The sequence below is a fragment of the Microchirus variegatus genome (genome assembly GCF_963457635.1).
Source record: "Microchirus variegatus genome assembly, chromosome: 4".
Classification (NCBI taxonomy): domain Eukaryota; kingdom Metazoa; phylum Chordata; class Actinopteri; order Pleuronectiformes; family Soleidae; genus Microchirus; species Microchirus variegatus.
Window position 1 is genome coordinate 8,336,694 of NC_139805.1, and position 15,826 is coordinate 8,352,519.

A 15,826-nucleotide genomic window follows, 5' to 3' on the forward strand; every position below is an offset into this window, starting at 1 on the left:
TTCGCTTGCATGCAACGCAGACATAAGCATAATATCCTGTTTTATACATAGCAGATAGAAATGATGAGAATGGCACTGATCTTCTCGTCTCCCTCGCAGCAAGAAAGTGCATATTTTCCATATGTCCAACAACTTTAATATGCTGATGGGCCACCAGGAGCTGCCAGAGAATACTCAGTGTGCCAAGGCACAGGTTGTAATGTTTATAAAACTCTACAGGAGGCACAGAGAATTCCACCATTTAGTATTTTGTTGATGGCAGCGGAAAATGCGGTCCCAGGCGCAGCAGTTTTCTATGTGTTCAACTGATAAAGAATATTTTTTTTCCAAAGCCGGGTCCAACCTGAAGTCATTATTCACAGAGAAACATGCTCTAGCCAATCCTGGCAGGGGATTCATATCTCCAGCCAATCCTGGCATCACACCAATATGACCTCAGCCTGCGAGGTATTACAGCGAGGACCTCCTACAGTTTGTGTGCGTGTGCTTCTGACTGTCTTACTCTCACTTTCACACCGTCTTAACCGACCAACACCAGGCGTTTTGGCACCGAATCAACTGAGCCCATATGCAAGTGAGTGACAGAGTTAACAACATTTGCAATTTGCAGCCGAGTGTATATTTCCTGTCCGTGCTTTATGGACTGCCTGATAATTTTCCAGCTGTGTGCCTTATCCATCATCTTTGAGTGATCGAGGGAGCGAACAGAGGAGGAGCGGAAGGGAAACGGTTCCTGAGTGTTGGACTTTTTCCTCTGAGTTTCCTCCTGCTTCGTGTCTCGGGACCAGAATGTCAAAATTCAGTATGCAGGTGTCACTGTCCTCTGTTCGGACACGTGTGACTGTGTTTTGCGTTACCTCTACTGGAGATGTAGTGTTTGCTCGGCGTCGTGAAGCCCCTGCTGCCGTGGCTGTTGATGGCTGCTACTCTGAATTGATACCAGCGCTGAGGTCTCAGATCTGGAGGAACCACCTCTTCAGAAAGGGTCTGAAAATACAGACACGACAAAGAATAATGGCTCGATGCATGACAGAAATAAAGAGCTTTGGTTCGAGACTCATTGCAGTCTTGCACTATCATTCCCAAACAAAACAAAACATGACTTGCAAAGCCTGATTACATTTTGAAACTGGCATAGACATGCATAGGCTATGCATAGGCTACCTTTAAGATGCACTTTAAGATACTTCATTTGACGAGTGCTGTGTGTGCACACTTTCCATTCTTTTCAGAGTGGGAATCACTGATCTAAGAGATTCAATTATATACAGCACCATACAAAGAATTGATTCTTGTGAATTTATATAATCCCAGAGGATGAGATACAATACACAAATACTCACCTTCCTGCTGACATGGTTTATATTATAATACTCAGATATAAACTTCTTTATAGCCAAATCGGGTTTACTGGAAAACAACTAGCAGCACAATAGCCTCCTAACACCCTAATCAATAAATGACTTTTTTATTCAAAACATGCAACACATTATTGATTTACTTGCAGTGATGACTCAGGATGCTTTTGCCTGGAAGCAGTTGCAAACAAATGGTCCAGCACATAATAATATTAATAATAATATGATCATAATGCATTATATTTGAAGGCGCCTTTCAAGACACTCAAGGTCGCCGTCGTCATACAACAATGTTGTTTTCTTCTCCAATTTTTGTCAGTGAAAATAAGATTAGGGTTGCAGGGGATCTTAAACTAATCCCAGCTGACACAGAGCAAATGATGGAGAGGTTGCCAGTCCATCACAGGGACAGAGAGAACAACAACAACAACAACAACAACAACCATTCTCTCTCACATTCACACCTACAGTCAATTTAGAGTCCTAATCCCTAATCTGCATGTTTTTGTGGACTGTAGGAGGAAACTAGAGTAGAACATACTCACACACGAGGAGAAAAGGCAAACTCCACACAGGAAAGCCCTCGGTCAACTGAACCAGTGACCCTTCTTGCTGTAAGGCAACAATGCTAGCCACTGAACCACTGTGTGACCCTACATCACAACACAATTTAACACTATGAAAACTAAAATATCTAAAGATGTATGAACATGTTTGCCAAACCATTTTAAATAAAAACTGAACATCGTATCCATACATGAAGGTTAGATTGTTCACAGGCCTGTTTAATTAAAGGCACATGACTGAATACTTGACTGTCAGTTCCCGGCAACTCTCTGACAAAGATGTTAAATTCCTATTATACCAGGTTAGCTTTAGCTGTTAATAATAAACTGCCAACTAAGTTCATATCCATAAAACATCTTCCGTCCAAAAACATGACAGCACCCTGTGTAGTTTTAAACATACAAGTTTTCTCAAGTTAATGAGCTGGAAAGTCAGATGAACACACTTGGATTGAATTGAAGTTCATCTGATAATAGATTTGCCAAAATGATGGTTGAAACTGCTAAAGATTCATGTTCTGTCTCCCTGACAGAGCAAACACACACACACACACACACACACACACACACACACACACACACACACACGAGCTGCCATCTATTTAAGTCCATAATGAGCGTTCAGTCATTCAGCGTCAGCCGGTGGAACGACTGTGGCTGCCTGTGGTTCCTTTTTAAGCTCTGCTTATTTACCTAACCTCACACAGACACACACACATGGGCGTACAGTGCGCGCACACACAATCACTAACACACACACACACACACACACACAGTTTACCCTGGCAGAATGGGAGACTGGCTGGGGTGGAGAGGTTTAGACAGCAAGGCAGCAGACTGATGAGGTGGAAACACAGTCTAACATCCATCTCCATAGCTGAGAAGTTTCATCATTCCAGGCAAATTGAGAGTTATGAGGTAAGGATATGTTACAATCTCTGTGGTGTCGGTCCACTGTTAACGGCACCAGGGAACATTTTTTTATAGATTGAGTGACTTTCTTAAGTAGCATATTCAGACAGAATCAACCATGTGCTGGGTTGTTACACCAGCCTTTTTCTCTCTACCACTCTGCCTCCACATAATATCTCTGTGACAGTAACAAGATGATAACTCTTCAAATGTGGAAAAGATCCCTAAAGCAACTTAATTTGTAGTCAGGGACTCGAGTCATTATAAATCTTCTGGATCTCCAACCTTCTGATCCTCAAATTAGGACCAGGGGATGAAAGGTGAAAGGGCCGTGTGGTTGAGTTACCATGGCGGCAGTAGTCCATGGCGTGGCGTGGTCCTCGCTGGGATGGATACCCACGTTCCAGCGGGACTGAAGCATGTAAATGATCGGCTCCACGCTGACGTTGAACTTTGACACCCACACCACCTTCACGTGACCTTCCGGATTCTCTACAAAGCTCATCTCCCTGCGAGGCTTCAGGGGAACACCTGAGGGGACCAAACAGAAAGCTGTCTGAATATCATTCTTAGAGTAGTATGATTAATACATGGGGTCACTGGATTTCTCAAGACGCCAAAGAACACGCAGTTAGATGGATGATTGGACTTTGTGTTGAGCTTTTGTAAAAATATGTTCCTAATTATGTGAGGTCACTGAACTCTGGACTAATATGTATGATAATGAAATCCTTTCTCCGGCCAAAAATGTATTTATTATTATTAGGCGATATTGACTAAATTTAGATTTAAAACTGTAGTACATAATTTTTAAATACCAGCAAACGTCTGTTACATTAACTGCATTGGATTCATTAGGACTGCACGCAGGAAGTGATTTGTTTTATGTTAAGACAGACTGCGTCCACTAAACGCCTTCCCCTGTGCTCCCTCAGATGAAAGACACAGCATAGAAATAATGTTACTAGGGATGCACAATATTGGGCCTTTTGCAGATATCCCATTTTCCGATATATCGGGAGTAATAAGGCTGATAACCGATACCGATATATATACATTTTTCCCTGTGCTCAATTGCAGAGGGCATTTAGTCTCTTGTAGAGAAATTAATGTGATAATTTGCCTATGTAGTCGTAGGGGGCGCCAGCATTGAAGTCAAGGAGGTAGCAGACTATTTAACCTACTGCTGTAGTCATTAGTCATGATCGGCAGATGTTGATGTGTTTGCCGATATCCATTAATACACTTTAAAGCATAAATATCTGTCACGATACAGAAATTGTGCCAATAATATCGCACATGATTAAATGTTTATGTTCATGAAGAACAAATAGAGGCAGAATAACAAATAAATATCACCAAATGTTACGCACTGCAGTTTTATGTCAGAAAATAAACATATTTACATAGGTCGCTTGTTTAACGAGGTTTGAGTTTGAGGCTGCATGGGACTTCAGGTAACACACAAGCAGGAAAAAAAGTCAGGAACTTTATCACACTGAATTTTAACGTTAATCGTAAAATTGCACATTAAATACATTTAAACACCATTGGTGCAAGAGCTAGATTACTCAAGTGCGTCTATCCCAACAGAAACAACTGTTTGTGGGCTATGATTTAACTCCTGTGACAGCATATCAGTCAACAGAGGGATAAACAAGCCATATAAAAATAAGTGAAACCGCATAACCAATAATGATTTCTTCATCACGACTGTCATCATTACTATAAATCAACCACGTGCCAGCCAGGCTCGCTGAAACAGAACAAAAACATCATACTCTTTGACGATAATCTCAGTTTAAACAAGCCCTTAAACCAACTCTGAAAAGCATTTACCTTTGTATGGGTTGGCCGGGGCTTGGCAAGTGTGTCCACAGCCGTTGAAGCAGCACTTTCTGGAGGAGGGACAATGCTGGTCTGACGAGCAGCTCTCCACACAGGCTGCAGCGAAGCCGGTGGCTCGCTGTGGTGGAGGACAGTCACCCTGACGAGACGACCTCAGAGAGGCAAGGAACTCCCTGCTCGTTACACACTCCGTCTGCTTCTGAGAGCGAGAGAGACGCACGGTAATTAGTATTATTATTTGGTCGGTTGACACACAATGGAAATCATACATAATATGGAGACGCACATGTGCAGAACAACACAGCAGAGGTGAGAGAGTTCCCTCATAATAAAAACGCCTTTGAAGGCAGCCCTTGAGGTCTGCGATGTAAGGGGTGAAAGTGTGTGTTTCTGTTTCTGCGCACATGGCTGCAAATGACCGAAATGTATACACAAGCCTCAGCTGATAGATCTGAATTACCCTGTGTTCCTAACCAGCCAGCCAGTCAGCCGTCCAGCCAGTAACACGCATCAGCTGCTGCGATGAAAAACCTCAGAAAACCACAGCAACTGGCTCTGCAAATAATCATTTTGGGCCACACACACGCACACATAGCGTATATACGTGCAAAACATACACAGAACGTGTTGCACAATCGCATATGTGTGCAACACATTCAAAAGCCCACAAGCATATTGCAGTGCACACAAATATGCAGCAAATACACATTTTTATTTCACTTTCATTCATTTTGACAGACGAATCCTGAACCAGTTAATGTCTAACCCTCACTTTAACCTAACCACAATTCAAATCTTAGCTCTAAACTTCCTCACAAAAGAGGTTCTGCCTCATTAGGTCTACTTCTCCATGAGGACTACTGGTCCTGACAAGGTGAGTGTTTATGCCCGAGTCTGACAAGGTGCTAAATAAGTGACAAATACAAGTAAACACACACACACACACACTGACTCTAGCTTACCTCACAGGACTTTGGAGACAGCACCTTCCTGGTTTCCCACAGCTCCCTGCATGGCTGAAGACACTACACAACAACACAAACATGGAGAAGAAAACGAAAACATGAGGCAGGTGTTTTACAATGTACACTTACAAGTTTCATCACACTGTCATCAGTCATGTTTGGGCTGTTTATTTCTTCTTTTTGGGAGAACAATAAGTGTTACACAGTTTTATTTATTTTATTAAGAATTATGTCTTTGAAATGACTCGGCACAATTGCGTTGTTAACAGCTTCATACGTTCATAAATGTTCTAAAACGGAGTGGGCAACAATATGTTCCAAAGGGCAACGCTGGCATTAATTAAGCAAGTGAAGGGCCACAAAATCAAGGGTTTAAATGAATAATGATCATTAAACCCATATCTATATCATGTGTAACATGTAACAACAATGTGACATGTAACCTCACCTGTGTCCTTTTCTGGAGTTAAATGCTATTAATGTGAAGGTGCAAAGCTACTGTTTGGTCTGCATTTTCAGTGACTTTGTATAGCGCTCCACAGATACAGAGCATTGTCTCGTCGCATTAGATTTTGAACCAGTGTTTGTGAAATAATATTTAAGTGTCCACTCAAATCACAACATTCTGAGGTAACTTTTTATCACAACATTGATTTTTCATTTGAGTTGAGCAAGAGTGAACTTGAGGTAACCTGTGGAGCCTCCGTGGACCGGATAAAGCCGGTTTGCGAGACACATCCGGACCCAGGGCCTTATGTTGCCCATGTGTGGTCTAAAATGACTGTATCGGAATAATATAGGTATCGGTAGATGTTTTTGATACTGATATCGGACACAATAAAGTGACATCGTCCCACAGTCAGTAGCTGGTTGTCATACTGTACCTTTAAAGTAATACTGGAAGCCCATCATCAAGCATGTTTGTTTCATAAACAGTTATATCTGAAGTCATTTCTTCAGGACAACATTTACTGGAATCTTTATTGGAACGGGACTGTAACTTGCAGCCCAAGAGGCTGACACAATTAGACCGCTATAACAATAAGTTTATAAATTGAAAGATATGTTGACGTCCATTAGTCGGTTTGCCTGTGCGGAAACAGTTTCAAAAGTTAATTCTTCCTTTAAATGGCTGAGGTTTGCAAAAAAGAAAGAGTAAGAACTCATCTAAGTTACAACCTGTCACATGGTTTTAGCATTTACAACTCTCTGTGTTTAAGCAGGTAAAACACGCTGAAGAAAAAAAGAAAAAGGAAAAAAAAAAAAAATCCACACTGCTCCAGCTCACACGCACATATTCATCTGGTTTGCCACCCCAGTGAACCGGTGAGTGATGGCTCTTACCAAATTAAAACCAGACAACATATAAAAACTGCGGTTTCACCCCAAACCTCCTTCCCCTCCTCCCTCTGCCTGTCAGTCCGTCTGTCTCCCTCAGCTCCACAGTGGGTCTGGCTTCAATCATCCTCTCAATTTATTCCATCTCACTGATTCCAGGGGAACAAACAGAATCAACAAAAAGCCATAAATACTTCATCTTTGCACAAATAAATGGCTACTGTTGGACGAAAACGTCGTCTCCACAACCTCAGGATTGTTTCAAATGGGTTCGTCTGCAGACTGATGACTAAGTATTTTCACAGTGATAACTGGGCTTTTTTTTTTTTATATAGTTTTTTTTAGGTTAAGACTATGTAAACTTTCATTTCATATATAAAATACAAGGCAAACACAACATGGGAACACTGGGATTCATAAAGCACCAGCAAACCAAAGCCAATGAAGCCACATGTGCTTGGACATAAACTTGCGGTCACAGCGTGGAGCCTGATCACTGTTTAATGTTGTGCAGTTGCTTCGTTTAATTTAAGTCATGGAAGAAGAAGTTTGCCTTAGTTTAGAGTGACACTCTGTCCAAAGTCTATCTTCCGAGAATGAAACACTTGTCTCCTGCAGAGATGAAATGTGGCTGCAAGTATGTGGTAGTCGTTCGTCTCTTCACAGAAAACCAAGGCTCAGTGAACAGATGTAAAGCAAGAACATTATCATATACGCACGTACAGTACATACCTGCATTTTGAGTACTTACTTTCTTCACATTGATGTCTTAACCTTCTATTATCATTCATATTCCCATAAAAACTGTTAAAAAATCTAATTATCAATATTAAACTTGACAAAAAAATAGGGCTGTCACATGTTATTCATGATCAATTAAGGGCTATTTTTTACTTAAATCATATTCATCTTACACACAGTAAACTGAGTGTAATGGAGCAGCTCACTTGCTCTGGAGGGGGTGGTCAGTGACTTTTTAAAACGGCTGATGATCTTTTGTGGCGTATGATCCGAAAGAAAAGTGAAGATGAATCGTTTATGCAGCAGGTGAAATAAAAAAATAAAAAAATAATTAAAGCTGCAGCTTCAATTAAGCTTCAAGTAACTTCAAATAATTCAAATTATTAAAGTAAAAATCAACTTCATAAAGTAACATTCTTGGCATTCATTTGATTTCCAATCTAGATACACTGCAAAATAATACACATTTAAGCATGTAACAAAATAAGACAACTATTGTAACCAATTGGAACTTTTGCCATATAGATAAAATTAATAATTTCAGCTTCTCAAATGACTTTTAGAAACTGTTATTTGTCTTTTACAGGAGTAAAAGTATTACATATTATAAGACTGTATGTGGGTATATGACATTATTTTGCCCAAACCAACACTGTCTTTATGATCTAGAGCAAATATCAAACGTATAGATGAAAGAAGTATTCAGTGGCTTAGAGATTCAAAGTAGGGATAGGAAACGTGGGATTATATGTGAGTTTATATATAATCATGTCAAAGTATGATCTTACATATGAAACAAAAAGGTACATCTACACACTACCTGTCTTTGTATTGAGAATATGGAAAAATAAAACACACACACAAAAAAAACACCACATCTGTGAAATGCTTTTGCCATATGAATGAATGGTGTTACTGCACTGTCCTGCACTTCAGCTATGTTTGATTCTTTTTGGGTTTTTTTTTTTTTTGTTTTCCATTAATACTTCCATCCAAGCTGACCACAACCTTCATTCTCCAGGAAGTAACACACTGTGGAACTCTCGCAGCCACCTCTACGGCTCTGTGTCATCCAAAAAAGACAGAGTTTTGAGAGAGAGAGAGAGAGAGAGAAAGACGCATCACCTCTTAGTTGTTTTCCCCTTTTCTCCACTGCTTGTTAATGACGCATTCCTTAAGGAGTCTGGATATGAGGAGACACAGAGATAGTCCAATACAAGCACGGACACACACACACACACACGCTATTACACTATTGTAACCAGATCCTTAAGTGCGATATGTTTTTGGAGGAGCTCTCATGGGTCTCATCACTCTACCACATGCTGGGCTGAGCTTAAGGTTGTCAAAATCCACCCCCCCCACCCCACCCCACCCCACCCCCCAAAACACCTTTCACCAACCGAGTGCCTTTCTCTACACGCTGCATCGTCTGTTCTCGCTCCTTTTCTTCTGTACTCCCACTTTGATCTGTTACAGACACGTTTAATTTTTCATCCCTGTCCTCTCGTCCTTGCCTCCCCGACCGACCCCCATCCCTCTCTGCGGTCACCAGGTATGTGCGTCTCCTCTCATCTCTTCGCTGCCTTTCTCTGCCTCCTCCACAGCTTCCTTCAATTCAATCGTTTCCGTTTGACGGTCTCACGTCTTCTCCTTCCTCCAAAGCTCTGCCCCGGCTTCTCCTCCTCTGTTGGGTGGTCACAGAGTCTGGAAGGTGAAGTTTACATGTGGCAGTCCTTTACATACTCTCTGATATTTGTCTGCCATTGTACTGTAGGTGTACACACATGTTTTCTATGAAGTAAATGTTTTACATGCTGCAGGATATTTTTACAGACGAGGAGTGGCTCAAGACAAATTTCCACCACAGTGGGCACGGTGGGAAGTTCCTTCCAAAGCGCTTTATGAGGAACACCTGTACACCTTTCGATCTCATGCAATTATCCAATCAGCCAATCATGTGTGGAGCAGAGAAATGCATAAAGGTCTGCAGACAACGGTCAGGACTAAGTCATGTTCACATCAGAATTAGATAAAAATGAGATTTAATAAGTGGTGGCTTTTCGGGATGGAAATACCTTGGAATCAGAGGAGAATGGGCAGATGGAGTAACCAACATGCGGTGGGATTCCATATTCAATTTGTGCTTTTAAAAGTTCTAAACATTGGTCAACATATTGCATTGATGTTTTTACACTGTTTGGGGAACACATAAAAAGTAAATATGAATAAGTACAATGGAAACAGATTCAGGGGAATAAAGGATGACGTCTAGACACAAACGTCACTCAGACTTCTGCATTTCACTGCACTGGAAAAAGAAACAGCATGTGAGAGCTGATGTGTGGACTGATGAGGAAACCACAGCATTCCTCAACTCAGTGCAAAAAAAGAACATATTACTGCAATAATAGATGGGAAACAGCAACAAAACACTTCGTCAACACACACCTTTTGATCTCGCTTGGCTCTCTTCGTTTATGTCGTCAGGTTGCACCTTCTTATCCTTCTGAAGTGATCCAGACTTTAGTCTGAGCTACTGCTTTTCTCTGTCAACTCACTCTGAATATTCACTTAACAGCAGTGGATAGAAACTCACACAAATGTGCATTTTCTTTTACCAATTACATGCAAATTCTGGTCAAATTTCACTATGTGTGACATCCACTGTCAATCACACACACATTGGCTTAAAAGTCCAGTGTGTAACGTTTTAGAGTTACTGACAGAAAATTAAAAATACTACCCCCTAATAAGTTTGTATAATTGTGTCACTCACTCAAAACCAACACTGTGTTTCTCAGTGGTGTCAAACTGGTGGCTCACAGGCCAAATGCAGCCCACCAATCAGTTACATGCAGCTGATGACGCAGTAATGATAGACATTTAGTTGTAATTATCATAATATTAAATGTATTACATTCTACATCAAATTACATATATTTAGAAGCCAGTTTGGTGATTTATTTCCCTGATTTTGCACCATAAATATGTTATTATTCTGACATCATTCCAAATCGAAACAAGCACTTGTTGAAATTCAGTGACATATCATTATGGATAACTTTAATGTGACATCATGATTGAATATAATGATCATATTACCTACCTACTACTGAATATTTGTTGTTTTTTTCACTTTTTTTCTCTAGACCGACCCCCTCTTGACCAGACTAGATGCTCATTGGCCCACAGGTCATTTGATTTTGACACCCCTGCCTAAGAATAAGCCTTTTATACTTTTTTTATGTAGCTTTACAGAGGCCGCCATCTTGCAAAGGCATCGTTTAGCAGCACAAAATGGACAAAACGTGTTGAAAGTACAAATAATACTTGTACATGTTACTGTCCTTAAGTACAACATTTATGTATCTGTACTTTACTTTATTTATATTTCCAGCAACTTTTACTTTCACTCTACTACATTTACTTTAACTATCTGTTACTCGTTACTACCAAATAAATGAAGAAGAAGAGTTGCTAATGGTCTGTATTTACATGGAGCTTCTCTAGTGTTGATGAGCTGCTATACACTACAGTTTTGCCAGTTTTCACACACTGCAACATGGGGTTAAGTGTCTTGCTCAAGGAGAGCCAGGAATTGAACCCACAACCTTCCAGTTGAAAGACCACTGAGCTACCACGGCTCAATCCTTATTTAAAATTACTTAAGTACAGTAAATATAATAAATCCTGTAATAAATCCTATAATAAATATAAATGTACTTTAAGACTTTTAAAGGTACAATATGTAGTATTTATGGGTTTATATGACCCAAAATCCACTTTTTTATACATATTATATGCTCCTGCATTGTCTAGTCGCTGTATAATAGTTTTTGTTTCATTTTCATAGTGTTTCAAAAAGTCATGTAAAATAACATGACCGCGGACCGCGGTTGCATAGCCACTGTTAGCAGCGAGACGCCATGTTTCTACCGGAGCCTGTAAGGTCAAACGCGAGAGAACAAAACAAGCGTCTCTTTACTTGTAGCAGAAGTCCCGCCTCCTCTCTCTCCGATTCGTCTGCTACGGCCGCGGTAGCTCGCCCTCTCCCTCGCCTCACGAACCTCATCTGCTGACACGGAGAAAGACGACGAGGACGACATTTGACCGGCTGCGGTACTGTAGCGCTCAGGGAAGGGAGGGGGTGAGCAGAGCAGCAGGTCTTTGTTGTAAATTTCAGCCTCTCCTCTAGATAGCACTATAAACTACTTATTTCCCCTTTAAGACTTTTAAGTAATATTATAAAAAGTAACTTCAACTTCTGCCAAAGTCATTTTCTGGCAAGATACTTGTACTTTTACTCCAGTATCCCTTTAAGGTACTTAGACTGTTCATATTAAAGTAGAAGCTTATGACGCAAACACAGAAGAACGACATGCTCTTTGGTAAGCAAAGGCCACTGTAGCTCCCTGATGCACTTGGGAAAGGGAGAGGTGATCTGAGGAAGTTAATGCAAAAACTTTAAAACTGTAACAGTATTTGTTTCACTAGTTACTTACTTTGTGTAGTATAGTAAAGCAGGGAAGGACAGGCTACAGAAAATAGAAATGTGGGCGCTGTCACAAATGCATATAAGCTGAAAAACACTCGATACGCATGTGGTACATACCTTACGCTCTCAAATATCACTTGTATGCTGTAAATCATGTACATGCAGTGTGTTTGTGTAAAAGGAGCTGAAAGATGAGCAGACACTTTTGGCCTTGAAGGTGACACGATGAGTTATGTGCCGGAGGGAGAGAGTGCAGCAGACACAGCAGAGGTCAGAGATGTTACTGTTTAATACGCCAGCGCAGTGTAACAACAAAGACGAGATTAATGAGCGTGTGTCTACATGTGTGCACGTTTGGCACAGGAGCTCATCAGATACCTATATAATAATTAATCACACACACATACACACACACACACTTGGTCTCTTAGCCCTCCTCTGGCCTCTCCTGCTGTTTTATGGCCTCACCTGCCACGATGGAGGGATGACAGCTACACTCAGCGAGAGGGAGGGGAGGAAATGGAAGAGGGAGGGAAGGAGAGATGTGGTTTCGGAGTGGATGGCGGGGGGATATAAGTGAGTGTCAGTTGAAAAGGAGAGAGGAGATGAAAGACAAACAGTGAAACAGGTCCAAAGAAAAAGGAGAGAGAGACAAAGAAAGACAGCTCCACACCAGATGTGCCCACTCTCACCACACGCTCACTTGTTCACTGGGCGAAGTGTAAAACACTATTTATGCTAAATTATGCATCCAGCTTGTCAGCACTTCTTTAGAGTTTATTTTATTATTTCTGCATGTGTAAGATTTACAGCCACATGAGTCGCATGAGGTTTGGTGGCAGTGCAGTGCCAGTGCTAACTACATTTACATGCTTTTTTTGTCAATCAAATTTCAAAAATAGTGTTGACATTTATGGTTCGACCATCTGTTCCGTTCTTCTGAGTGTGATATCTAAGAAATACCTCGAGGGAAAAAATAGTTTACATAGATGTAACGGATTAGGTTTTAGCAGTGAGAACTCAGAAGTTGGATGTCACTGTTACCTCAGCAAACAAGCCTCTTGAAAGTAATATCTTTGGACCACCTCGATTTTGGCACAATTGCTCACTTGGACACAAAACGAATTGACTTTAGTGGTCAAACGTTTCAGGTCACGGTCACTGTTTTTGCCCGTGTAAATGGAAAAGCGCAGGAAAAGGTCCAGTGTATCCCTACAAGTTTTCACTTGGACTGGTCACGGATCACACATTTGAAATAATATCTAAGTAAGCCATATTTACATTTTACGTCTTTCATATGAAAAGACAACTGAAACCACTTAAAGTTTCTCCTCTTTGCACATATATGTTACAAAACAATGGCTGGGAACATGTGAAAAAGATTTACGACTGCGGTGTAAAGAATTATGGAGTAAAGACAGAAAACAATTTCTCTCCAGTGTCCTGTTCAACATTTTTTAAGGCGTGTCTAAAAGTATAGCTCGATGATGCACTGGAGCCATAGTTAGTATAACTCCTCCTCAAACACTATAACGATATAAAACCCCAGAGAGTGCTATTATGTGAGTAACCACACCTGCTCCTACACTACTGCCTATGGTTTGTCCTTAAAATATGTCTTATTTCTCCACATATTTCATAATCAAGTGGTTTAATAGTGGAACGTTTATGTTAATATTCTATACAAACACTGACAAACAGCAATGTTCAACTGCTTTGGTCCCCACTAATGTGTGCTCACACCTGTTTGTGTTAGAGAGAGTGTGTTCTTCGCGTTCAGGAATAATCGCTAACCCTTGTCGGAACCAGTAGTCCTCATGGAGACCAAAACCTGGTCGTACTGAGGCAGAAACTCATTTCTGAGGAACTGATTACGTTTAGATTAAGATTTAAATTGCGGTTAACACTTTTTTTTTTTTTTAATCATTCATCGGTTAGAAACTATTTTTCCTGTGGAGTGACACAAACTTTAAGCAGACACTTTGCCTCAACAGTAATGACTAATGATTGAATGACTAGAATACAAATGTATTGATGTCACAGTTCCACATAAAGCTGTATTATTCAGTGCATTTCATGAAATAGTAGCACTTGCGACTAAAATGACTTTCCTCAGCAACGTTAAAAAGTATTAATTTTAAGCAAGAGATTGCATATTAGTATCATACAGTACAGTATGTGTCCATAATATAGTGAGACAGCTGCATTTATAAATGTCAAATGAGATTTTACAGAACATTTCATCGGACATACTTGCTCTACATTCTGAATATCTACACAAACACACACCATTTCAGGCTTTGTAGTACTTGAATGAAAAGTAGCGGAACAAATTCCTAAAAATCCCTTTGAAAAGCATGTGAGACTTTTGCCAGACCTTTGGAAAAACATTTAAAACCAACCAAAGCAAACTTCAGCTGGCAGCGAGTGGGTGGAGAAAAAGAAGGCCAGAGGACAGAGAGTAGAGGAAAAGAAAGAGGGATGAGCAGGAGGACTCGAAAAGACAAAATGCATCAGGATAGTTCAGGGATAAAGCCTCTTACAGTAAGTCCTCAAACTGAATCATGACACATCATGGATTTTCTGGGTTTTCTCTATGCTCAAAGAATAAAGCTACTTCACAAAAAGTGACGGTATCAAGTGACAGGCAAAAACTATTGTTTTGTTTCATCAACAATGAAGCAGAGAGGAGGGAAGTAGGAACTACCGTAACCATCATCCCATGTGTACCCATCATCCTTTGCAATCTGCTTATTGATGCCATGACCAGCTCTCGCCAAAGAGACAAAAGCTGAAGTTGCACAGACAAAATGCATCTCAATTTGAAAGGGTGGACTAGCAGAAAAGATAGCATATAATATCCATCCATCCAGCCATTTTTTACCACTTTATCCTCCACATGAGGATCACAGGGGGCGCTGTGCCAATCTCAGCTGACATAGGGCAAAAGGCTGGATACAGGCCAGTCCATCACAGGGCCACATATAGGAATAAACATCCACCCACTCTCACAGTCAATTTAGAGTGTCCAATTTACCTAATCCCCATATTACATGTTTTTGGACTGTGAGGAAACCAGAGAACCCAGAGGAAAACCCCCCCGCACAAGGGAAGAACATGCAAACTCCATGCAGAAAGGCCTTTGTTCCAACAGGTCGCAAAACCTGGGCCTTCTTGCTGCACAGGCAAAGAGTACTAAACACTACACCAACCGTGCAGAGCAGAAATATATCGTACCATGGAAATGTTACCGCAATGATATCATAACATCTCTACAAAACGATGCTGGACAGCCTCTGATCTGATGGACCAATATACCAGGGAAAGATAAATATGCTGTGGCAAGTGGCTACTGAAATACTTCACCTACACAAGGGCCAATATCAAAATGACCAGATTCCAAAACCGGGTGTATTCCTTCAAATGCGTTGAGCATCAGCATGTATTTCTGACAATATTATGGTTGGAATGGCTCTTAGACTTTATTTTTATCATATCAAAAAACTGGACATGTTTGAACAGCTGGGTGCAGCTGTTGTGTTGTGCTGCGCAAATTAATAACTGAGAAAATAAGAATCAAGAGAGAGAGGGTGAGAAGGA

The 15,826-nt window shown here is 40.7% G+C and overlaps 1 protein-coding gene across 1 annotated transcript in view; it reads right to left on the bottom strand.

Annotated features, from left to right (window-relative positions):
* anos1b (anosmin 1b) overlaps nucleotides 1–15,826 on the bottom strand; it is a gene marked incomplete at both ends in the record, with an annotated part of 51,423 nt that overhangs the window by 16,444 nt on the left and 19,153 nt on the right. The window contains 4 exons of the mRNA XM_083887931.1: nucleotides 858–987; nucleotides 3,183–3,367; nucleotides 4,676–4,883; nucleotides 5,647–5,709. Coding sequence (XP_083744057.1) covers nucleotides 858–987; nucleotides 3,183–3,367; nucleotides 4,676–4,883; nucleotides 5,647–5,709 — 586 coding nt within the window. The remainder of the gene's footprint in view (nucleotides 1–857; nucleotides 988–3,182; nucleotides 3,368–4,675; nucleotides 4,884–5,646; nucleotides 5,710–15,826) is intronic.